We start from the raw sequence: 23,640 nt of genomic DNA on the forward strand, positions 1-23,640 counted from the left end.
GACAGGTGCTTGGGTGCAGTCCGTGGTCAGCCCAGGCCAGCATCCACCTGGACGACAACCAATGTAGTTCCAGGGGAATGTAGCACACTTGTTCTGAGGTCCCCTGGATTGGCTGCTTTGGGGATGGAGCCTTCAGAACGGGGGTCACTTGCCTGGGCTCCATGCATTTCACAGGCTGACCGGCAGTGGAAAGGCTTGGACACAGTGAGAGTAACACTTTTGACTGGGCAGACAGCAGAAGGCAGAGGATGTCATGAGAATGTGACGCGACATCACAGTGTGGCTCGGTGTCCGAGTCAGCCGGCACCATAGGATATAGAAAGCAGGGAATTGAAGGCTCATGGACCCTTCCTCAAGGAAATGCACTTCCTGACAGCACTCAGGGGGAAGGAGGGCATAGGAAATGGCTTCCGTCCCAGATTTCTCCTTTGTGCAAAAGAGTAATGACAAAAGTCAAGTTTAAATAATTTCTCAGAAACGACCACGTCTGTGTTACAGAGTGTGCCAATAATTCCAGCACTGTTCCCAGTTCTATGCTTCTAAAGGTAGTTTGCGTGAGTGTCCTTCCCAGGCGTGAAGACACAGCACTGTGGATTGCCACCATCTGGGTTGCTCCCAAGTCCTGGGGTCAGGGGATCCCCAGGAGTTGGAATCAGCTCCATGGTAACTGTACTGGTGGCGGCACTTACTAGAGGGACATCTGCTCTGGTTGGGAAGATGGCTCGAGGTCAGGAGGCCCAATGTCAGGTGGGGTAGCATGGTGGACAACAGAATGACTGGTTAATGCAGGAAACTGACAGGGAGGAGAAATGCTGAGGAAATGTTGGATCCCAAGGGGCACAACTGTGCACGAAGCAGGGTGTAAGCGAGGGAGGAACAACCAAAGACCCATCATGTGCAGTCAGCTTGGAGCAGAACTGTGCTCTGCAAGGTATTCTGCAGCTGTTTCTTCAGAAGCAGGTCACCAAGCCTTTCTTCCGAGGTGCCTGGGTAGCCTCGAACTTTCAACCTTTTAGTGAGAAGCCAAGCACATTAAACTTTGTAGTTCCCAGGGACACGTGCTTACAGTCAAGCAAAACAGAGCGGTTTTTCTGCAGTGTGTGGGACGTCTTGCTCCCCACGCACACACTTTGTTCACCAGTGTCAAATGGCCTTTCCTGGTCCCTGATCCTCCCTGTGTTCTTCCCTTTGTTTGTGGTCCCCACAGTTGATGGCCGGTGGAGCCCCTGGTCCCCATGGTCAGCATGCACTGTCACGTGTGCTGGTGGTATCCGTGAACGCACACGGGTCTGCAACAGCCCAGAGCCCCAGCATGGAGGAAAGGCCTGTGTGGGTGACACCAAAGAGCAGCACATGTGTAACCGGAGGAGCTGCCCTGTTGGTGGGTGGACGGGGCAGCCAGAGGTGGGCTGAGCAGGGGTTGATGGGGTGGTCGAGGGTGGATGGGGCACATTGGGGTGGACAGGGTAGCTGGTGTTGGATGGGGCACATTGGGGGTGGCTGGGGTGGCTGGGTGGACAGGATGTGCTAGGGGGTGGATGGGATGCATTGAGAGTGGGTACAGTTGTGATGGTGGTGGTCATGGGCATGTTGGGGGTGGACACAGTGCCAGTATCTGGGTGGATGGGGCATGTCATTGGGTTTGCAGGAATGTTGGTGGGTGGATGGTGTATGTCAGTGAATGGGGCTTGTCAATGGTAGACAGGCAGTGTTACTGGTGGACGGGGCATATTGTTGGGTCCACGGGTGTGTTGGTGGGAGGACAGTGCATGTCAGTGGTGAACAAGACATTTTGATGGTGGACAGGCTGTGTTGATGGTGGACAGGGAGTGTGAGTGGGTCCATGGCCTTCTGCGTGCAAAGTTGTGGTCTGTCCATGGTGCCAAGACCTTCTGCCCTCTTTGAAAAAAATCATTGGGTTTTCATCCTGTTGAAAGTGCAAATATCAGCTGGATCAGAGCTGGGAAACAGAATAGAAATTGGAACTCAGTTCTGTTCTCACTGCAAAGACAACTGCTTCAGTTTTTTAAAAAATCACCTCCATCAATAACCTGTTCCAATACATTTTTTATTGTGGTGTGTGCAGAAGTAACAACCTTCTTCCCGTGTCCACCCATGACACAGGTTGTCCACTTTTATCATCTGGGATGTGCCTTCAGTTTTTCATGGGAAAGCACAAAATGTGACCAGGGCTACAGCTGGATCTTACTGCTCCCATTCTGCTGTAACCTGCAACATTTTTGTCACTTGATCAGTCTCTTTGGAGATAGCGACTTTGATGCTAAGCTGCTGCTGCTTCATCAGCAAAAAATTCTCAACTAGCACAGTTCCAGGATAACTAGTGGCGAGGCCCTGCCCCAGGCCCAATGGTGTTTTTGTGTTTCTGAGTGGCTCCGGGTGTGGTTAAAACAGGGCGATGTTGTATCAGGTCACTGACCCTGCCTGCCCTCCCCCACAGATGGTTGTCTGTCTAACCCCTGCTTCCCGGGGGCAGAATGCAACAGCTTTCCCGATGGCTCCTGGTCCTGCAGTTCCTGTCCAGCCGGCTTCCTGGGCAATGGCACACACTGTGAGGACTTGGATGAGGTAGGTGCACTTCCCAGCTGATCACGGGGTGGGGGCTTTACCCGAGGGCCCAGGACCTACTGCCCATCATCTGCTTGGCCCCTGCAGTGTGCCGTGGTCACTGACATCTGCTTCACGACAAACAAGGCCCACCGCTGCGTGAACACCAACCCTGGCTTCCATTGCCTGCCCTGCCCCCCACGCTACAAGGGGAGCCAGCCATTCGGGGTTGGCCTGGAGGCGGCCAGGACAGAGAAACAAGTGAGTCATGTGGGCCACCTGCTGTGTCGTGAGGCTCTCCCTTCCTCTGTCCTCCTCTCCCCTTCCTCCCTCTGTCCCCCTCTCCCCTTCCTCCCTCTGTCCCCCTCTCCCTCTCCCTCCCTCTGTCTTCCTCTCCCCCTTCCTCCCTCTGTCCCCCTCTCCCCTTCCTCCCTCTCCCCTTCCTCCCTCTGTCTTCCTCTCCCCCTTACTCCCTCTGTCCTCCTCTCCCCCTTCCTTCCTCTGTCTTCCTCCCCCTCTTCCTTCCTCTGTCTTCCTCCCCCTCTTCCTTCCTCTTCCTCCCTACTTCCTTCTTCCCCTCCCTTCCTCCTCCTTCTTTATCAGCAAGAGTCCAAAAGAAGGATGTACTGATGGAGATGACGGAGAAGCACATGCAGTATTGATGGGACAGGAAAGGACAGGAAGTGCTCTCCAGAACTGCAGAAAGAGTGACCCTGTTTGCCCAGCGAGCCAGACCTTATTGGAATACAAAGCACCCTGCAGGATCAGGGCCAGGTTACTTTCTTGAACTGCAGCCATATCCCACATAAGCCTTCTTTCTCAGGCTTGGGAATGCTGTTTTTATCACTCAGTAGAATAACCAAGGCATGCCCCAGCCATCTCCATGGAAATATATAATCCCAAGTTTCTTGCTTCCTGCTCAGCATTGTGGTCTCCACAGCAGCCCTTTGAGGAGAGAACCTAGGGCACATGTATGTATGCCTGTGGTGCCTGACACAAGTGCTCACACAGCCATGTCTTCCACAGGTGTGCGAGCCTGAGAACCCATGCAAAGACAAGACACACCACTGCCACAGGCATGCCGAATGCATCTACCTGGGCCACTTCAGTGACCCCATGTACAAGTGCGAGTGTCAAACAGGGTACGCTGGGGATGGCCTCATCTGTGGGGAGGATTCAGACCTGGACGGCTGGCCCAACAAGAACCTGGTCTGTGCCACCAATGCCAGCTACCACTGCGTCAAGGTAGGGGGGTGGCGTGTGAGGGCACTGCAGCCGGGGATGGGGCCCAGCCAGTGACCTCGCGGCAGCTGAGTTGACTCTGACTCGTGAGCCTGCGTGCCAGGGTGGGGCTGTTCCAGTGGCTGACCTGTCAGAAGCAGATATCCAGGCCTTTCTCTGAAGGCATCTCTGGTGATTTGAACCTGCAAACCTTGTGTAGCAGCTGAGCGTGTTAACTTTTGGCATCTCTACAACTCAAATGCTTAGGCCACCCTTGGTTCTAGTGAAGTCAGGACAAGTCGTTCATGGCAGATGTGAACTGACTTATTGGCACAAACAATAGGAAATGCCCATCTCCCCCATATTCCTGTATTTCTGTCAGAATTCCTCTCATAGATAAGAGCACAGCCCTAAGAAGGACTGCTTTCTGCCCACCTCGGGGGGTGGGGGGCAGTGGGGGTATCAGTGACTGGGGCCACGCGCCTCTCCCAAGTGCCCTTCTGGATGCATTTGTGTAACTGGGTGGAGATCTTCTCCAGTCGATGCTCGCACATACCCAGACCGGTGTGAAGTGCTCCACTGCGTGCCATGATGTGCTTCTCTTTTCAGTCATGTGGAAACTGGCTCAGGACAGCTCCCATGGGCTGTGCTTCTGAGGAGACAAGTGTCCATGTGACCCTGGGCTTCCGTGGGACACACATGAGTGCCACTGCCGTTTCTGTCTCCATTTCCTCCAGTTATTAACGTCTGCACAGTATTGGCTCACATTATGGCCATGCTGGAAACAGAAAAACTTCATAATTTTCTTTGTTTCGTGCTGGTGTTACCAACTAACTAAAGCGAGCTGAGGGAGAGGAAGCATTGTCAGGTCCTCTGTGTCCTTTCTGGAACGAGCTCAGCCCCTTTGAAAGAGCTCTTTCCTTTGAGCCTGACGGCTGGTGAGGCTCTGGCTCATTGATCTGTGAGTTGAAGGTGGTGGGAAGGGAAGGCACATACACACTCGGTCCTGCTTTCACCCCGAAGGCTGGCTCCTTACTCTGCTCGTTGCCTAGGTTGTTTGGCAACATCACCAGCATCCAGGGCTCAGAAACAAGTCCCTTTTGTCTCAAACCCCCTGCAGCAGAGGCATGATCCCTAGCGCAGCCCCTGCAGAAAAAGACATATTCTAGTACCTGCGACTCAGTGCCCAGGGTTGGAGTCGCCTCAATAACCACTGGTTTGCTTTTATGGACACATGGACACATACATATGAATTAGAATAAGCTGTTTACAAGCATATGGAAACACACGTATGAACTAGGATGAGCTGTTTCCAGACACATGGACTCACACGAATGAATTATAATGAGCTGCTTATAGACACATGGACACACACTGTGGACTAGAATGAGCTATTTACAGACACTTGAACACACATGTATGAAGTAGAATGAGCTGTTTACAGACACATGAACACACACATTTTTGGATTAGAATGAGCTGTTTACAGATACATGGACACATGTATGAACTACAATGAGCTGTTTACAGACCCATGGACACACACGTATGAAGTAGAATGACCTGTTTTTGAGATTAATTCTTGCCTGAAATTCTGTAGAAAGAATAACCAGGACGGTGATAGAACAACAGACTTAGTCACCAAATAAGCCCAGGAAGTCGCTCGTGTTTCCCACTGCGGATGTGGCTGAGGGTTACCCCACTTTACTGAAAGAGGGAGGTTTGTCAGAATGCTTCCAGGATTGATGTGCTTGCCCCCTAGTCCCCTCTGACACCAAATACAACTGAGTGAAATGCTTCTGGGTCTTGCCCCGTCTTCACGATTGATGGACTGGTTTGAGTCCACAGTTGATGGAATGTTTGAGTCACTGCGTCGCGTGGGGGGTTGTCCTCATTTGCGATGGCTCTTTACCAAACATGATGTCCTTTTTTGGTGATTGATCTTTCCTAATGGTGTGTGCAAAGTGTGTTGAAGTCTCATCAACCTCACTTCTAAGGAGGAGTCAGGTTGTATTTCTTCTAAGACTAAGTCTGTTTACTCTTCTGGCAGTCCCAGGTACATCCCTCACCACACCACACTTCCAATGCACCAGGTCTTCTGTCTTCCTCTTCCACGGCCCAGCTTTCACCTGCGTATGAGGTGGTTGAATATACCATGACTTGGGGCAGAATTATTACACTTTCTCTAATTAGGTTAGTATTATATTTTTTTAATTGCAGGATAACTGCCCCCATCTGCCTAATTCTGGGCAAGAAGATTTTGACAAGGACGGGATCGGGGATGCTTGTGATGAAGACGATGACAACGATGGGGTGAATGACGAGAAGGTAGGCTGCAGCCTCTTGCCTCGTTCTCTCCTGGAGGAGCAGGGAGGTCAGAAGGAGATCAGTCAAGCTGAATAGTCTTTGTCAGTGTCAACGATTTCTACCAGTCCTAATAGGGAACGCTAGTCATGTACACAGCAGTTCCCCATGAGCAGTGCTGCCTGGGGTGCTTGGCTGGAAATGTTTCTAATCATGTAGCTCCCTGGTAACTGCATAGAAAGGAATGTATCCACTTCCCTTCTTAGTTGTGGACTGCCAGCAATGACACTCACCAACCTAATGATACACTCGACTCTATGGTGGTATTTTCGTTTTTCTGAAAAAGTGTTGCAGAACATGAATGACTTAACATAACAGTGCACACTACAGCACTAGCAGGGATCAGATGCCTGTATTTTTATTCGTATCTTTCCTACATATGACTTTCATTCATTCATTGGCTCGTTTATTCAGTCATTTGATATTTACGAATCTATTCTTGACACAATGTATTTGCTGTGTTGTCTTTGGGTTTGAAAATCTGAAAGTCTTTAACAAGACAAATGCATGCTTGCGTATAAAACAATGCTTGTGGAGGAAGTGTTTTGCTAGGGTTAATTGGCTTCATGCATTCTTTGTTCCTGCGTTGGCTGTTGGGATCGACTCTGAGCAGGTAACATGTAAGCCTTCAGCAGTGTTATGATAGAATAAACAGTTGTGTGCTATTTCTTAAATTCTGTATTTATTTTTCCCCCAGGACAATTGCCAGCTTCTATTCAACCCCCGCCAGTTTGACTATGACAAAGATGAGGTTGGGGACCGCTGTGACAACTGTCCGTATGTGCACAACCCAGCACAGATCGACACGGACAACAATGGCGAGGGCGACGCCTGCTCTGTGGACATCGACGGGGACGGTCAGTTCTGTATTCGTGGTCACATGTGCACGCGAAGGCCCCCCATCAGCAGGGCTTGCACTCGTCATGTTCCAGTTTGGACGCGTTGCTTCAGCTCCACTTCAGTCCCGTCCTGGACTCGACTTCAGCTCCCAGGGCTCCCCCATGTGTTAGAGCAGCACTGTTTCCCACGGGGTTTTCAGTGGCTGATTTTGTGGAATCAGATTGCCAGGCCTTTCCTCCAAGGTCCCTCTGAGTGGACTTGAACCTCCAAACTTCTAGTCAGCAGCCAACTGCATTAACTGTGCCACCCAGAGTCTCCCGTATAAGAGCAATTCATTAAACTATCCTCATAGAAGTCGATCCTCATTCTGCCTCTCTACACTTCATCTTTTCCCATGCGGCTGTGACAGAGCTCACCAGCCTCAGGACCACTCTTTAGAAAACCATATGTCTGGCGTGAGGCATTGGTGGTTTAGTGGTAGAATTCTCACCCTCCGTGTGGGAGACTCCCAATTCTGGCCAGAGCACCTCTGTCTGGTGCAAACACCACCCATCTGCCAATGGAAATTTGTGGGTTGCTGTGATGCTGAACAAGTTTCAGTGGAGCTCCCAGACGACGAAGGACTAGGAAGAAAGGCCTGGAGTGCCACTTCTAAAAATCAGTCAGTGAAAAGCCTGTGCACCACAGCTATACTGTGCACAGCAGAGCATGGGGTAGCCAAGAGGCAAGGCGACCCGACGGCAGCAATAACGACCTTACATCTTCTTTCTTTGAGTCCTGTGCTCTGGCCTTCTTCATGACCTCTCTTCTAAGCTCCTCCACTCAAAACTCCATGGACCCTGGCCTTCTCTTTGCCACACTGCACTTCTGAAAATGTCTGTGGGCCACTCGTCCCTCATAGGGCACTCTCATCTCTACCTTATTTCTAATTTTTCCATGTATGGTTATCTCTGACATCACACCTGCTTCTTCACTCTGAGCCCAGTCCCTCTGTCCACCCCTTCCCACTGGGTGCAGAGATCAGCAGCATTCCCATGGAAATGGCAGGCCATGAACTCAGCTCATCTGGGAGCTGGCTGGTGCTCAGCCCCGTGATGTCTGTCCTGGCCTGAGCAGCACCATCACTCTGCCAAGGCATGTCCCCTGCACTACCGGCTATGGCTTCCTGGACTCACTCTAACGTACTTGTTTGTCTCATGCTATGTTATTTTCCAGATTAGTTTTTACATACACACACTCTCAACAAAGTTAGTCACTGTCCCTTGAGCCATTTCTAAGTGGACAATTCAGTGGCATGAAAGGAAGATGTTCACCACATTGTACAGCCATCGTCACTATGTCCCAAGGTTTTTATGACCTCCACAGAAACTCTGTGCCCACTAAGTATTGCTGACAAGGGCCGTGGAGTTGGCTCCCACTCACAGTGACCCTACCTTCAGTAGAATGGAACACTGCCAGGTCCTGAGCCATCCTCACATTCCTTGTCATCCTTGAGTCCATTGTTGCAGCCACTGTGTCGATCCATTTCATTGAGGGCCTCCCCCTTTTTCACTGACCCTCTACTTTACCAGCATGATATCTTTCTCCAGGGACTTGTCCCTTCTGACAGTGACCCAAGTATCAGAGGCGAAGTCTGGCCATTCTCGCTTCCAAGGAGCATTCTGGCTGCTTGTGTCATCACATAATCTTTTCAGGGGATCCACTACCTCAGAGACAGTGGCTGAATCTCACACTTGCTGGCAGCTTGGCACCACTGGGGAGCTGTGGTTTCTGTTGGCATCCACCAGGTGCCAGCTGCATTTTAGGGGTCCCTTCTCAGCCTCAGCCCTGTTGCTGGACAGCCACCTCCTTGCTCAGCCCCTACCTGACTGAGAACGAGACTGAGCTCCCCTCCCTCTGGACTCTTGCTCTGTGCCATGTGCCTCTCAGTGCGTGTGTCATAGATGGTGTTACCACAGTCCACTGCTGATGTGTGATTCGTCATCACTCCAGTGTTACTGGTCCATTATCTACTCCCAGACTTCTTCAAATATGTATTACATCTAAAATCCCATGAATCTCTGCATTGTAATAACAAACAGGCACCATCCTGGGAGCTAGTCAGTTCCTAGGGACCCAGTACATGTTTTCTGAAAAGCTCTCTGGGAGAATGACTGATACAGTAGCTCAAAGATGCATCCCAGGGAAATACATTGAATTACACCACCTATGTGGCATGACCCAGGATCTCCAAGCATTGATTCTATTTTAAATGAAGGAACTTTAGATTTTAAGAGAAATATGACATATGTTCTCTCATGAGCCTAGGAATCTCTAAATTCTTCCATATTCTTAGACCTTTTTAGAAATTAAAGTTTGACTGTACATTAATGCAAAAAGAAAAGTAATGCATTTTTCCTAAATGTACTGTGCTCCCATTTCTTTCTCTGAATGCCTGCAGATGTCTTCAATGAACGAGACAATTGTCCCTATGTCTACAACACTGACCAGAGAGACACAGATGGTGATGGGGTCGGGGATCACTGTGACAACTGTCCTCTCATGCACAATCCTGACCAGGTAACTGGTTGTGTCTACAAGTGGGGGATCCAAGGTCCTTGGGTTATGTATCTGTATGCATAGAGATGTACAAACCCAACCAAACGCACTGCCATTGAGTCGGATCCAACTCATAGTGACCCATTCTTGGGTCTGCGAAATAGTACCACTACAGAAGTAGATTGCCCAATCTTTCTTACCAGGAGTGGCTGGTGGGTTTGAACTGCCAGCCTTCTGGTTAGCAGACAAATGCCTTAGGCACTATGCCACCAGGGCTCCTATAGAAATGTACAGATAGGCACAAATACAGAAACACATGGAGGTGGCACAAACACATCACGGTCAACCACTAACCTTAAGATTGGTGGTTTGAATGCACCCAGTGGCACCACAGAAGAAAGGCCTGACAGTTTGCTTAGAGATCACAGCCAAGAAAACCCTGTGAGGCATAGTGCTACTTGGTAAGACATGAGGCTGCCATGAGTCAGAATTGATTCATCGGCAAGAGGCTTGGGTTTTAGGTTTTTTAGATAGAGATATGCCTTTAGCATCTTCCATTATGTCTGCCAAGACATGACAACACAGGTTTAAAATAATTCTAATTGGAAATATTACTGAGCTCAGAGCCAAGCAGAGCTCTTGCATCTCAGGGGCAAAGACTTGAAGGGGAGATGCTGCAGCCCCACTATCTAAAGGGGTGGTGAGTCCATCTGATTCTCTCTGGATTCTTTGACACAAACGTAGGAAATGATGACATTTCCAGATTTGCCTTTGGGTGAGGCAAGTGAGGATATAACACATGAATACAGATCATGAACTGTATTGTAGCAGATAAGGTAAAAATGGACCTTCATTATCTGGCACTTAGTGTCTTCCATGAGGATGTAGTTTGATGTAGGCAACTGACTTATGTAGAAGGTGGATAGAAGGAGGCTGTTGGGGCTGAGATTCCTGGACCCTAGTCTCTACTCTGATGTCTGTTGCCATGTGGTTTCTGGGGCCTGTTCTTCCCTACTCCCAGCCCGTTACACAACAAGGTCATGAATCCCACCCTCACCTGCACTTTTGCCCCACCTCTGTGAGTCTCCCCACTACAGTGCTTCACACCCATCTCTGCTTCCTCTCACTCTGCCTCTTCAGACCGATGTGGACAATGACCTCGTTGGGGACCAGTGTGACAACAATGAGGACATTGATGAGGATGGCCACCAAAATAACCAGGACAACTGCCCCTACATCTCCAATGCCAACCAGGCTGACCATGACAATGATGGCAAGGGTGATGCATGTGACTCGGATGATGACAACGATGGCATTCCCGATGACAGAGACAACTGCCGACTTGTCTCCAACCCAGAGCAGGAGGACTCGGATGGTAGGTGCTATTTCTGAGCCCTGCAGCACAGTGGACACTGCTCAGTGAACCCCTCTGCACAAGCAGTGCTCATCATAAACTCCTGGTGGGGAGATGTGGTCTCCCCTAGTCTCCAGATGATGGATACAGGGTCTGTTCCTATTTCTGCCTGGCCTGCTCAGTGTACTGTTGGCTCTTTCTGTGTGTTATTCAACAGGTAATGTGCCTCAGGGGTCTGCTTGTGTATGCTGGGATGAGGGAAGGTGTCAGCTTCTTTATAGTAATCTTTGGGCAATCTCTAAGAGAGAAACAATCAGTTATAAACAGCACAAAGCAGTGAAGTCACTGGGAACTTACTCTTTTAAGGGCAAAGCAAACTACAATGGTAGGAGTATGGACCATGAAGGGAAAACAGTGATGTAATCCAGTGCTATGTAAATCAGGGTCCTTAGCAACATGGGGCTTGAGTAGGCTAAGACCACCAGGAGGCTACAGCCTTTTATACCATTATCTCCACAAAACAAATGAGGGACACAGCTGGGCTTGGTGGCTGTTTGTGGCCATTTGGCTTGTAGTTGGAGATGTAAAGAGTGTCTTAGTGAGAATTCTGGCCAGTTCCAGTGGACTCCCTGGGACGCAGGTCCTTAATAAATAAGATGAGGGACTTAGAAAGACAAGGGAAAACTCTAAAATCCACAGTGCAGCCTGGAGGAGCCAGGAAGGGCCAATTAAGATCGATGAGTCCAAGATTACACAGCTGGGGGTTGTGGAGGGTGATGGATCTGCCACCAGCTGGAGCAGAGCTGACCTTTTATCCAGGAAGATGAGGATGAAAGGGAAATGCCCAGGTACGGGACTACTTCAGTGGATGTGCAGTGCAGGTGATTGAAAAGAACTGAACAGTTCTTCAAAGAATGTGATGGGAGCGTCAGCCAGACTTGGTATCTTTGTCTAAAACAACGGGCACTAACATGCACTAGTTTGCTCAGAGGCTATAGGATGATCATCATTATGAGGGGACTGGATAGCTGCTGAGGCAACATGGTTCATTTCCCACATGGACCAGGGTTGTATATGGACCACTTACCCCACACTCCAAGCTCTTACCTCCCTGAAAAATCTGAAAGTAATTTCCAAAAAAAAGGAGACGATACTTCCCCAAGAAAAATCAATTTTAGTTCAAGGGTTGTGCCTTAAATACCAGGTAGATTACAGGCAGAGATACCAGAGAAAGGTGGTGTTAGATGTTCTGGAAACCAGCAGAGTGAAAAGTTGCAAATTGAGCTGCTATTACCTGACAGCCATCAGACCTCACATGCCAATGTTGAAATGTTGAGTCAGAATGAAGTGAGAAATGTCTCTGGTGGGATTTGACTTCATGTCTCCTTTGCTGCTGCTCACCAAAGCCATGTTTCCAAAACAGTGCCAACACTCCTCCTGGCATACAAGCTAAAGTCTGAGAGCTCACCAAGCACTGATCCACAAAACACCACAAACTGTTTCACCTTCAATTTTCCTAGGATGATGGGCCAACTTGTCTTGGACACAGAAAGGTCAATGATGAACAGCTCACTCTACCTTCTTATTTCTGTCTTGTTCTTTGTGCATAGGGGATGGGCGGGGTGATGCTTGTAAAGATGACTTTGACAATGACAGTGTACCAGATATTGATGATGTGTGTCCTGAGAACAATGCCATCAGTGAGACTGACTTCAGGAACTTCCAGATGGTCCACCTAGATCCCAAAGGCACCACTCAGATCGACCCCAACTGGGTCATCCGTCATCAAGGCAAGGAGCTGGTTCAGACGGCCAACTCTGACCCTGGCATCGCTGTAGGTGAGCCTCTAAGATACTGTTTGTGAGATGATGGTGATCCCAGCATGGATGGTGTGTGCAGGCACACAGGCTGCTCTTTAAAATCAGGGGGATAGGTTTGGTGTGGTCTGTCTGGTAGCCCCCATCCCCTCTTGGTGTGCAGAACTGTCTGCATAAATAACTAGGGTAGAACTTGGGGACATATGAGTTTGCTTTTCCAAAGCTGATTCCAACCCATGGTAACCACCATGTGTGTTCAGTTTTGGAATTGGCCTTTAAAATATCTATTATATAATATGGAAAAATCCCCCCCATGCTATAAATGGAATTTTCTCTCCCCCCCAAAAAAAATCAATCAGGAAAAATTCATGAAACTCACAACAGAACATGGCTAGGTGGAGGAAGGAAGTCCATCCCAACTTCTTCATACCAGCATTCATGTGATTCCAGGGGTAATCTGGGAATCTCCCTAGACAGTGTTTCTAACTACTTTTGTGACTGAATGTTTCCCCTTTGAGTCCAGGTTTCGATGAATTTGGGTCTGTGGACTTCAGTGGCACGTTTTATGTCAATACTGACCGGGATGACGATTACGCTGGCTTTGTCTTCGGCTATCAGTCCAGCAGCAGGTTCTACGTGGTGATGTGGAAGCAAGTCACTCAAACCTACTGGGAGGACAAGCCCACACGGGCGTATGGCTACTCAGGGGTGTCCCTCAAAGTGGTCAACTCCACAACGGGCACAGGCGAGCACCTGAGGAATGCACTGTGGCACACGGGGAACACGGAGGGGCAGGTGAGGGACATGAGGCGAGTAGCCTGGCTTCTCCTTCCTCCATTCCAAAGACAACCCAGCTTTTGTTTTTGTCTATTTTTATCTATGTCACAGCAATAATTTTGTTGCTGTTAGTTACTGTTGAGTTGGCTCTGACCCATGGCAATCGTATGTGTAACAGAGAGAAATGCTGTCCGGTCCTGACTCACCTTCATGGTCCTTTGAGAGTCTGTGCCTAGTGGGCTCAATGGGCTCAAACACGCTAAGTATAGTCAAGCCTTGCTGAGGGCTTGCTTTAGGAAGGGTGCTGTGCCTTCTGCTTTTATGAGCATAGTTGGCAATCTTCTTGCAAAGTAAACATATTTCTGCCCAGTTCTAGAGATAGGCAGAACTGGGCTTAAAAACATTTACGAATTTTCCCAAGGTCCTCATCAGGAAAGCAGCAGAGGCAGAGATGAGGCCATGACTCTGACTTAAGCCGAGGGTCCTCGCACTGGGCCGTGCTGCTTCCCACTAACAGGTTAGAACCACCCAGAAGTGGTCCTGTGAAATGCACCAGAGACAGGGTACACCAAAGAGAGGCACCCACATGAACACTGAGGACTCGTTTACATAGAGGACTCATTTGCACAAAGACTTTGTGTCTCCCCATTGGTGTGATGAGGGGTTGTTAAACCCAGGGGGCTGACTGCACTCAGTTGAGATGGTTCCTTCCTTCCCAGGTGCGAACATTATGGCATGACCCCAAAAATATTGGCTGGAAAGATTACACAGCCTACCGGTGGCATCTGACTCACAGACCTAGGACGGGTTACATAAGGTGAGAGCACCTCGGTTCCTTCCACGTTTCTATCAGACAATTCTCACTCCAGGAATTACCATTCTTTCCATTTGATGGCAAATGTAAATATTAATAGACACATTTTTGAAATATGAATAGACAGACAAACAGCCCAACAGTTGCTGTTGAGGTGAGTCTGCTTATGGTGCTAAAGTGTTTGTCAGAGCAGAACTGCACGCTGCAGGGTTTGCAGTGGCTGCATTTTTGGAAGTAGATCACCAGGCCTTTCTCCTGAGGTGCCTCTGGGTGGCCTCGAACCTCCAACCTTAACCAACATGAATTCGAATGTGTGTGTTCTTCTCCAGATTGTTCATTTTTACACACCCTGTCTTTTCTGTTGCCTATCTCTACTATATGCCTATTTATTTCTAAAAATATTGTCGAAGAGGAGAATCTAAGACTTGTCTTGTTAAAGTCATTTGGAAAGTGATGAACTCTTTCTCCTAACTCCTGCCCTGGGCGCAGGAGAGAAAGTGCAACTAAAATAACTGCATCTTTGCAATATTAGCAGGTGCATAATTTGGAGAACAGATTCATATTTATTGCTGACACTTAAAAATGGCTGAACTTAAAACATTGTTGTTGTTGTTGTTGTTGTCATGGTCGAGTCGGATCCAACTCATAGCAACCCCTCCTTGGGTTTCAGAGGCAGTATCACTACAGAAGTAGATTGCCCTATCTTCCTTCCGAGGATTGGCTGGTGGGTTTGAACTGCCAGCCTTCTGGTTAGCAGTCAAGTGCCTTACCCTAACCCTAACCCTAACTTAAAACATATTTGAATAAAATTTTCACAGATATCAACTCTGTAGAATTTTGTTCTCTTGGGTTGATAGCATTTATAATAAATTTTGACTGAAAGAAAATGTGGAAAAAATAGCATTGGAAAACCTTTGTGTGCAACGTTAGACTTAGTTAATAAGAACCAAGACCTGGTTGGAGTTCTATGGATGCTGGAAGTGTGCTAGTCCTTTGTAGGTATAAATTCACCTGTGCAGGTCATACTGTCTCTTTGGAGAAACTTCCATTCTCGTACTGCTTCATCAAGGAAGCCGTACTGTACCTGGCAGGTGAGCTCGTACAGATCTCTCTGTGGTACATGAGATAATGGTTTACGGCCCATCCTAGCCATGTTGGATGGGGACCATGTCCCTGCTATCAAGCACTTACAGTCCAGTGAGAGAAACCCAGGTGATCTGTGATTTTAGTCCCAGGTGAAGGCCTGAGAAGTACGAGAGCATGTAGACAAAATAGCACTTGGCTGGATAGAAGGACACACCTGGCTACACCTGGGGGAGACCAAGGAAGCTCTTCCCACTACCCAACTGTGGGTTCTCAAAAGCAAAGGCTGTGGTCACCTTTTGTGGTGACTGCTGGGCCATGATTACTGGTGTGTTGAGATGAGTTAAGAGCCAGGAGAACATTGAGTGGTGCTGCATAATGGCTGACCTGTGCTTATAAGGAGAGAATAGGAGAAAGTAAGCAGTCCGCTCCCTCCCTAGGTATGTTGACTCTCAGCCAAGACCCTCAGACTCTCCCTTGCCACCACCTCATACCAGACTGCCTGCCCAGCCTTTGGTGATCCACTCCACAGAGTTCTCATGTCTCATTCCTCTCCTCTTTTCCCTTTGCAGAGTGTTGGTACATGAAGGAAAGCAGGTCATGGCTGACTCAGGGCCCATCTATGACAACACCTACGCTGGTGGGCGACTGGGATTGTTTGTCTTCTCTCAAGAGATGGTCTATTTCTCGGACCTCAGATACGAATGCAGAGGTGGGTGTAAGGATTCCTGCAGGGGGTGGGGTGGCACTCACCGGACAGGATGGAATACCCACTTACTTTACCTTTCACAGAAGCTATACATGGACATGATAAACTGGGAGCCCATTCCTGGCACAGGTTTTATTTGGCCAGTGTTTTGTTTTGTTTCTTTGTTTGCTTGTTTATTTTAAATTGATTTTGAGTGACTTTTGGAGGGACATCCACTTTCCAGTTACTCCCTGCCCCTCCCCATTTTACTGTATCCTATACCCTTACCTGCTGGCCCCTTAAAGGAATTTTAGATTGCTACCCTTGCTACAAATTAAGAAAGAAAAAAAGAGAAAAAGGAAGGCAGGTAGGGAGGGATACAGGGAAGAAGGGAGAAAGGAAGCGTGAGTTTCTCTGTAGTTATTTGTCTCGAGCATATTTGAGTCATATTATTATAGACTTTGTTGTTGTTGTTGTTGTTATGTGCCATCGAGTCAGCCCCGACTCATAGCGACCCCTCCCTTGGGTTTCTGAGGCGTATTACTACGGAAGTAGATCGCCCAACCTTCCTTCCAAGGAGTGGCTGGTTATAGACCTAGCAAGGGAAATCAAGGTCCCATTTGATCCAGCGCCATGCCTTCAACCAGACATGAAAGCATTCCCTTTCTGTAGATGAGGTGGGAGCTCTGGTAGCATAGTGCCTAAGGCACTTGACTGCTCACCAGAAGGCTGGCGGTTCAAACCCACTAGCCACTCCTTGGAAGGAAGGTTGGGCAATCCTACTTCTGTAGTGATACTGCCTCGGAAACCCAAGGAGGGGTCGCTACGAGTCGGGGCTGACTCGACGGCAAACAACAACAACAAACAACAACAGGCTCAGAGACATATCTCAAAAATCCCACATTGGCATGCGCAGAGACAGTACAGACATAAAATGAAGACCAGAATTTGACTGCTCTTCTTGTTTCTGGTAAAGTTTTCCTTTCCCTGTGTTAAGTTACCTTTAAAGATCTTTCCGTCCATTCATCCACCCACCAACTATCTATCCATCCATCCATCCATGTATTCGTGTATCCATCCATCTGTCCATCCATCTATCCATATATATTGTGGATGTTATTCTTAAAATTAAAATGATGATGCTTTAGGTTTTAGGTAAAAAACAAAAACAAAAACAAAAAACTATTATCCTATTACCCTAATTCAGCCTATCTCTTCCTTTCTTCTAGATGTCTAAATGGTATTTGCTGCATCTCTGGCCATGTACTGTACATGCTGTTACCCAGACACCTCAGTCCATCGTGGTACTTGCAGCTTCTCTCTCTTAGCAGCACCTCCTGCTCCTTGCCCTTAACTCTGAGTGGTTATTCACCTCCTGTCATCAGCCCCAGCCCAAGTGCCTTCAGTGGATAAATATTAATGGACCCCAAAGACAAACATCCAGCCCACTAAGAGAAAACAGTCTGATAGTGTATGTGACTCTGTGCACAGTGGAACTTGAGTATGACATGCATTGTTTTTTCTTGTGTGTTTAAAAAGAAAGACGTTTACATATAAAATGTAATTACTTTTTGTATTTATGTGTATATGAAGTTGAAAGGAATATTGTGCATATACCTTTATCATAAATTAAGCAGGAAAAATATTGCTAAAGCACTTCTGTTGCTTAATGTTGTCACTGTGCCTGGATGAGAGCTGTCACAGTAACACACAAGTCCTATTAGGTCAATGACAAAACAGCATCAATGCAAGCTTGAAGTGATGCCCTAGCAAGGAACATGTTAGAAGATAATAATCATGATTTCAAATGATGGACGATATCAGTGAACTAACTGGAACATAAAAAATAATTACAAAAATAAATGAACGCCCACATTCCCCTTTTCTACAACGAAACCCCCTGTGTTATACAGAGATGTAGTTGAACCAAGGAAGGGAGAGCCTTAAGGGAAGGAATCGAACTGTGTTCTAGATGGGAGCCTGGGGCCAGCAAAGCCCACTCTCTGGCACGAGGCACCGGACAAGCAGACCCAGAAGCAGACGCACTTCAGCAGATGATCGCTATTCTTGGCTTTGGAAACTGTGGGAAAGTTGCTTTTACCTGATTTGCTAACACATTCCATTAAGGTTCCAGTTATAAATGTTTGTTAATATTTATTGAATGACTATAGAATGCAGCCCCACTCACCAGTAACTTATTTTAGATGTGTCAAGTAATACGTAGTATACTTCCTATAAATAAACTTACATAATACACAGATACAGTTATAGCAAGAAACATGCTTGCCCACATACGAGGCTTAATAATGTTATGTTGTCATGATAAAGCATGCTGTCACATGTTATACCAAACCAAACCAAACCACTGTCATCGAGTCGACTCTGACCCATAGAGACCTCCAATGGGCTTCTGAGGCAGTAAATCTTCATGGAGTCTCCTTCCACAGAGTGGCTGGTGGGTTTGAACCACCAGCTTTCTGGTTAGCAATCAAATGCCTTAGGCACTATCCCACCAGAGCTCCCATAATATGTAATAGAAGAAATAAATAATAACAAAGAGTTTATAAATGGAACCTTAATATATACTATTGTCAGTAATTTTAATATAAGATGTTTTACAGTTATCTGTCTGCTGTATGTCAGATGTTCTTTTTTTTTTAATTTGAATACTAAAGGAGTACCAGTAGTTCCTTGTGACCACACACACTGATTAATCAGCCATGCAGTAATACACACAATTTAGATTTCATTTTTGCTTTAAGTTGCACTGTCTGTCTGCAAGAAATACTAGTTAATACTCTTGCATTTGGGATTTAGTAAGAGAAGTCTGTGCTGTCTGTGTGATATGGGGTGACTCTCCCATTTTGTTAATAGTGGTCTCATTTCTGTGTTTAATAGAAAGCATTTATAGCATTTGTCTGAATTACACATTTACTTTTTTTCGATAAAATATCTCTGTTGTGTCTTTTGAGGTTGATTTTTTGGTTTTGTTTTCTTTTGCTGCACTTCTTACTATTTTTCTTTTTTCTTTTTGTGGAACTATAGTCCCAAGACCAATGAAGGGCTCAGGGACTTCATTAAATGTAACATCATCAAGAATGTGCAGCCTTTCTGTTTGGTCAAACAATATAATGGTGTGGGCACGATGCTGTTAATATTTAGAATGTACCATATTTTTCTGTAAATTATTTATGTTTTTTTTTTTTTTTTAAACCAAGCTTCTTGTATAAGTGGATGGAAGTTCATTTGTTTGCTAAAGACTGTAACTATTTATTTATTTGTTTGCATGGTCACACTTTCACTGCTGACTGCCTCCATCTAGCTAGAGCCTCCTTTTTATATTTTAAAGATCGATAACAGGAAATAAATTGTAAAAAGGTTTTCTATGAATGGATCTCTCTCCCTTTTTTAAAGATAGTTGGCAGGCTGGAATAAAACTCACTCCCAGGGGCTGGCTCTCAGCCCAATAGTAAACAAGATGTACACGCAGACCACTCAACCCAGGGTGACCTCACCCATATACTCTGTGGAGATGCATCCCTTGCAGCAATCGACCACGGGGCACCAGAGGGGCAACATTCACACGGAGGAAATGCAAGACACAAAGCAGTATGCAACTATGAGGGGCATGGGGGAGGTTACTGGGCAGGGAGGGTGGAGACTGAATTAGGGTTGGGGACGGTAATTGGGGAGTGAAACCAAATGTATACGAAATGTTGAATGTAAAATAAACTCTGCTCTGGAAACTTGCACCTGAAGCACAATAAAATAAAATAAGATGAAGATACTTGGCAGGGTTTCCACTGGGGGGAGGGAGAGCAACTCAGATAGGAAGGGGTGAACATTTCGCTTCCTGTAACAGAACCAGTGTTGCTTGGTTACAGTTTTCCCTTTTGACTATTCAGGGTGAAAGCAGATTGATGGCCTTGAGAAGGTCCATCCTACTCAGTCCCCAGCATTGTGCTGATGAAACACTTAAGAGTCGCCTCCTGCCTCCTACTGTTGGACAAGGAAGTAGAACTCTGAAGGGCATGTGTCAGGTGTCCCGGGAATGATTCAAAAAAAATGGGCCAACAGGAGGGATGCCTCTTGCTGACACACAAAAGCTGCACTTCTCTGCACAGGAGGGGAAGGGCAAGTGCTTAGTTAGCCCGCATTTCTAAATGATGCATGAAAAACACATATCCTGCTTCTCAGTGGGCGAAGAGGAAAACAACACGGGAGTTTTGGTGTTTCTTTAGCAGTTAGCAGTTAATTTTAGGGATTCCTGAATATTACAGTAGAATCAAATTTAGGGGAAAATAAGAGAAAGATGGGGAATAGAGGGAGTGAGAGAAACAGAGAGATGGAAACAATAGAGACACACACAGAGAGAGAGAGAGGAGAGAGAAGAAAGAGAGAAAGAGAGAGAGAGAGAACAGAGTAGTGTGAGTGTGAGGGAGAGATTGAAGAAAAAAAACAAGCATATTTGCCTAAGACTGGGAGAAAGTGGAAATGAGTCAGCCGGTGACGCAACAAGCTATAGGAAAGGCCGTTTGAGGTGACGGCTGTTGCCTGAAGGCTTAGTTCCGACTCAAGTGGTGGCCTGGGTGGGTATTGATATCAACATGGAGGAAAAGCCTAGGTCTAATATGTAAGTCAGGAAGCCTTGGAAGTTCAGTGAGGAAGTGATTCTCATTGGACTGTGGGTAGCTATTGGAAGAAACCTAAATGTATCTCTTACTGAGGAAAACAAAATGCAGTCATTCAAATATAATATCCATTCAGGTGATGCCCGGCCACATATATGTCTGTCATCCCATGAGGTTATAAAGTTCAGAGATTCCAAGTCAAGAAGGGGGTGGAGCAGACACATCCAGACGCAGCAAGCACAATAGCTCCTGCACGCAACACATGTGTGTCATGTCTCTTGCATAGGTGATGCAGTTGTGCTGCCAGGCACACAATAGTGCAGTACATACATAATTTGTACTAGTTATGCCTTGAGAGTCGTAACAAATGCCTCTGTTACTGGCTTATGTATGTATGTACTGTACTTTCTATTGCTATTTTCATGTGAACTTTCCTTATTTACAAATAAAAGTTCACTGTGTGCTTTGACTTAGGCGAAGCACCCAGTCTCATGTGGTGTGCATCTCTTTGAGTGTTGTAGCATTATCTCTCTTCTTAATTTTCTCCTGAAAATATTACCACCGTGGCTTCCAGATAAAGCAAAACCAGTGTAGTGACAGCAGCAGCAAGGGATGATGGAGAAACATCTGTTCGGAAGCAAAGCAAAAGGGTACTAAACAACAGGAAGGTGGGGAATCAGTGAATGTTGTTGCCCATGATTCAGGCACATCTGTTTGCTAAGTACATAGTATGGTGTTTGCACAACATCCAAATCATATAATGTCCCATTTCACAGAATGTATCGTGGATGTCAAAGTGACGCATACCTGTGCATGTGTGTATATGTACTTCCATAAAATATGTTTAATAATGGTGCTTCAAAGTCTTGCATTACAACAATGGTAGATAATTTTCACAAACTCGTGTTTTTTCCTGCAATTTATTGGGATGTGTGAGTTTTGTGACAGGTGGTCTGATCAGAACCTGCATTGTTTAGGACAACTTGTTCAGGGTCTGAAAAAGCCGTACAGAAGGAGCCCATGGTGTCAGGGCCCTCGCTCTGCCCTGCTGGATGTGGAGATTCATGCTTGCTGTAAGAGAAAGTCTGTATTTTGCCTTTGTTCAAGGGTCCTATTATGCTCCCTAGAAATATATGTTGAGTCTTGACCCCCATAACTGCAATTGTGGTCTCAATTGGGAATACAGGGTCTCTTCGTGATGTTAATGAGGTCACACTAGAATAGGGTGGGTTCTATACCTAATTTTTTCCGAGTGGTGTCTTACAAAGGGGAGACAGACATGGGAACATACACAGGGAAGATGGACCCACTTGAAGACCCCTCTGCAAGCCAAGGAGCACCAAGGACTGCCCTGGCTAGTGACAAAGAAGGACCCTCCCTGAAGGCAATGTCCTGGCTCAGACTTCGAGCCTCCAAACCTGTGAGACAGACAACAAATCCTTGTGCTTCAAAGCCACTGACTCGGACACTGTTTTGACACAGTAGCCCTAGGCTCCTGAGATAGTGTAAAACTATAACACTTCAAAGAAGTGCCTTTGTGGGCAGTAGATGTAGAAGGAGCTGGCGAGTGTAGTAATGAAGGGCGTGTCTAGTCCCAAGGCCCTAGTGGACCACACTGCCCACTCACCAGAGACTGATGAGGCGACTCATTCCCATGTGTGCACAAACCTTGGTGATCACAACAGGTCAGTGAGTTAAATACGAGTGCATGCCCAGTCCCAAGTTACCAGACAGGGCATAGGCAACTTTGGGCGGAGAGAAGGTCTCCATGGTCAGGGTCACCCCCCAGGCATCATTGGGCCCAGGAGGCCCATCACTCTGGCTGCTGGCATCTCTGACCTGTCAGCTGAGTGGGAGGAGGGTCCCTCTGCAGTCTCTGTTGGCATCAGTCCCTTTCAACAGGCTTTGCTCCTTGACTCTGAATCTCACAAAGTGATGTTTGGGATGAAGGCACAAAGTGACATAGTGGGGACAGGGTGAGGCAGGAACTTGATCACACTTCTGTGACTAAGATACACAATACAAATGAACCAGTTGTCAAATTGGCTCTGAGTCATGGCGGCCCCCCGGGTGTCAGCCCAGCACAGGGCTCTGCAGGGTTGTCAGTGCTGCTTTCTCAGAGGTAGGGCACCAGGCCTTTCTCGGGGTGCCTCTGAGTGGCCTTGCCCTCCAGCCTCTCGGCAGCTCACCTGTTAACCGTTTGTACTAAGCCGGGACACGACTGAGGATTAAAAGAGGATTCAGATAAGGCCCTCAGGTAGACATGGCAATTCTCCACACTCTTTTATGTCCTCAGGAAATCTTACCCTAGGACTGGCCAGGAGGAGACCACACTGCCCCGAGAGGGCGGTCCCTGACGGGGAGCAGAGAGCTCGCACAGAGCAGAACACAGGTCCACGGACTGGAGCCTCTAGGTGCCAACTGCAGGAGAGGGCTCTGGTGCTGGGAAGTCGAGGCACTCGCCGGGAAGTCCGGGAGTGAGCGGCCAAGTGTCAGCTCAACCAACAGTAGCACCGCCAGGTCCTCGCAGCCTTGCACAACGTGGGAGCAGCAAGATCTCGTTCTGGGACTCGTCTTGGCACCCCCTCTTGGCGAGCTGGCTGGAGAGACTGGGACGGTCCTCCCCAGGGTCCCAGCGGGAGCACTCTGCTGTCTGTAGATGTGCCTTCCAGAACTCACTCTCAGGGACCAGTGGCCTCCTTCTCAGATGCCTCGTTTGTCACCCGCACCACCACGTGCGTAGTTAAGCAGCTGACATCAGCACTCCAGCGAAGAGGCTCTGCTCTCCACAGGACTTGAGAGGACAGTGTCAGTTAGGGAACTTACACGCAGCAGCTGGAAAGGAGGGTGGACATCAGGTGGCTGGGCAGCGTGACTCCCCAGAGCCGCAGAGAGAGGTGCCCTTCTCCGCCTGCGGCTGCGGTGCGTCCCCTGGAGTCTGGTCCCAC

The 23,640-nt window shown here is 47.6% G+C and overlaps 1 protein-coding gene across 1 annotated transcript in view; it reads left to right on the forward strand.

Moving 5' to 3' along the window:
* The window catches only part of THBS2 (thrombospondin 2), a gene marked incomplete at its 3' end in the record, with an annotated part of 34,130 nt that extends 18,045 nt beyond the window's left edge, over window positions 1–16,085 (forward strand). The window contains exons 10-21 of the mRNA XM_007950506.2: window positions 1,208–1,381; window positions 2,459–2,586; window positions 2,674–2,826; window positions 3,592–3,810; window positions 6,007–6,114; window positions 6,848–7,007; window positions 9,431–9,549; window positions 10,669–10,903; window positions 12,493–12,720; window positions 13,223–13,494; window positions 14,196–14,293; window positions 15,946–16,085. Coding sequence (XP_007948697.1) covers window positions 1,208–1,381; window positions 2,459–2,586; window positions 2,674–2,826; window positions 3,592–3,810; window positions 6,007–6,114; window positions 6,848–7,007; window positions 9,431–9,549; window positions 10,669–10,903; window positions 12,493–12,720; window positions 13,223–13,494; window positions 14,196–14,293; window positions 15,946–16,085 — 2,034 coding nt within the window. The remainder of the gene's footprint in view (window positions 1–1,207; window positions 1,382–2,458; window positions 2,587–2,673; window positions 2,827–3,591; window positions 3,811–6,006; window positions 6,115–6,847; window positions 7,008–9,430; window positions 9,550–10,668; window positions 10,904–12,492; window positions 12,721–13,222; window positions 13,495–14,195; window positions 14,294–15,945) is intronic.
* Between the last annotated feature and the right edge of the window lie 7,555 nt (window positions 16,086–23,640).

This window comes from Orycteropus afer, unplaced genomic scaffold, assembly GCF_000298275.1.
Source record: "Orycteropus afer afer isolate SDZICR_OR568_19922 unplaced genomic scaffold, OryAfe1.0 scaffold00273, whole genome shotgun sequence".
In the NCBI taxonomy this organism is placed as follows: domain Eukaryota; kingdom Metazoa; phylum Chordata; class Mammalia; order Tubulidentata; family Orycteropodidae; genus Orycteropus; species Orycteropus afer.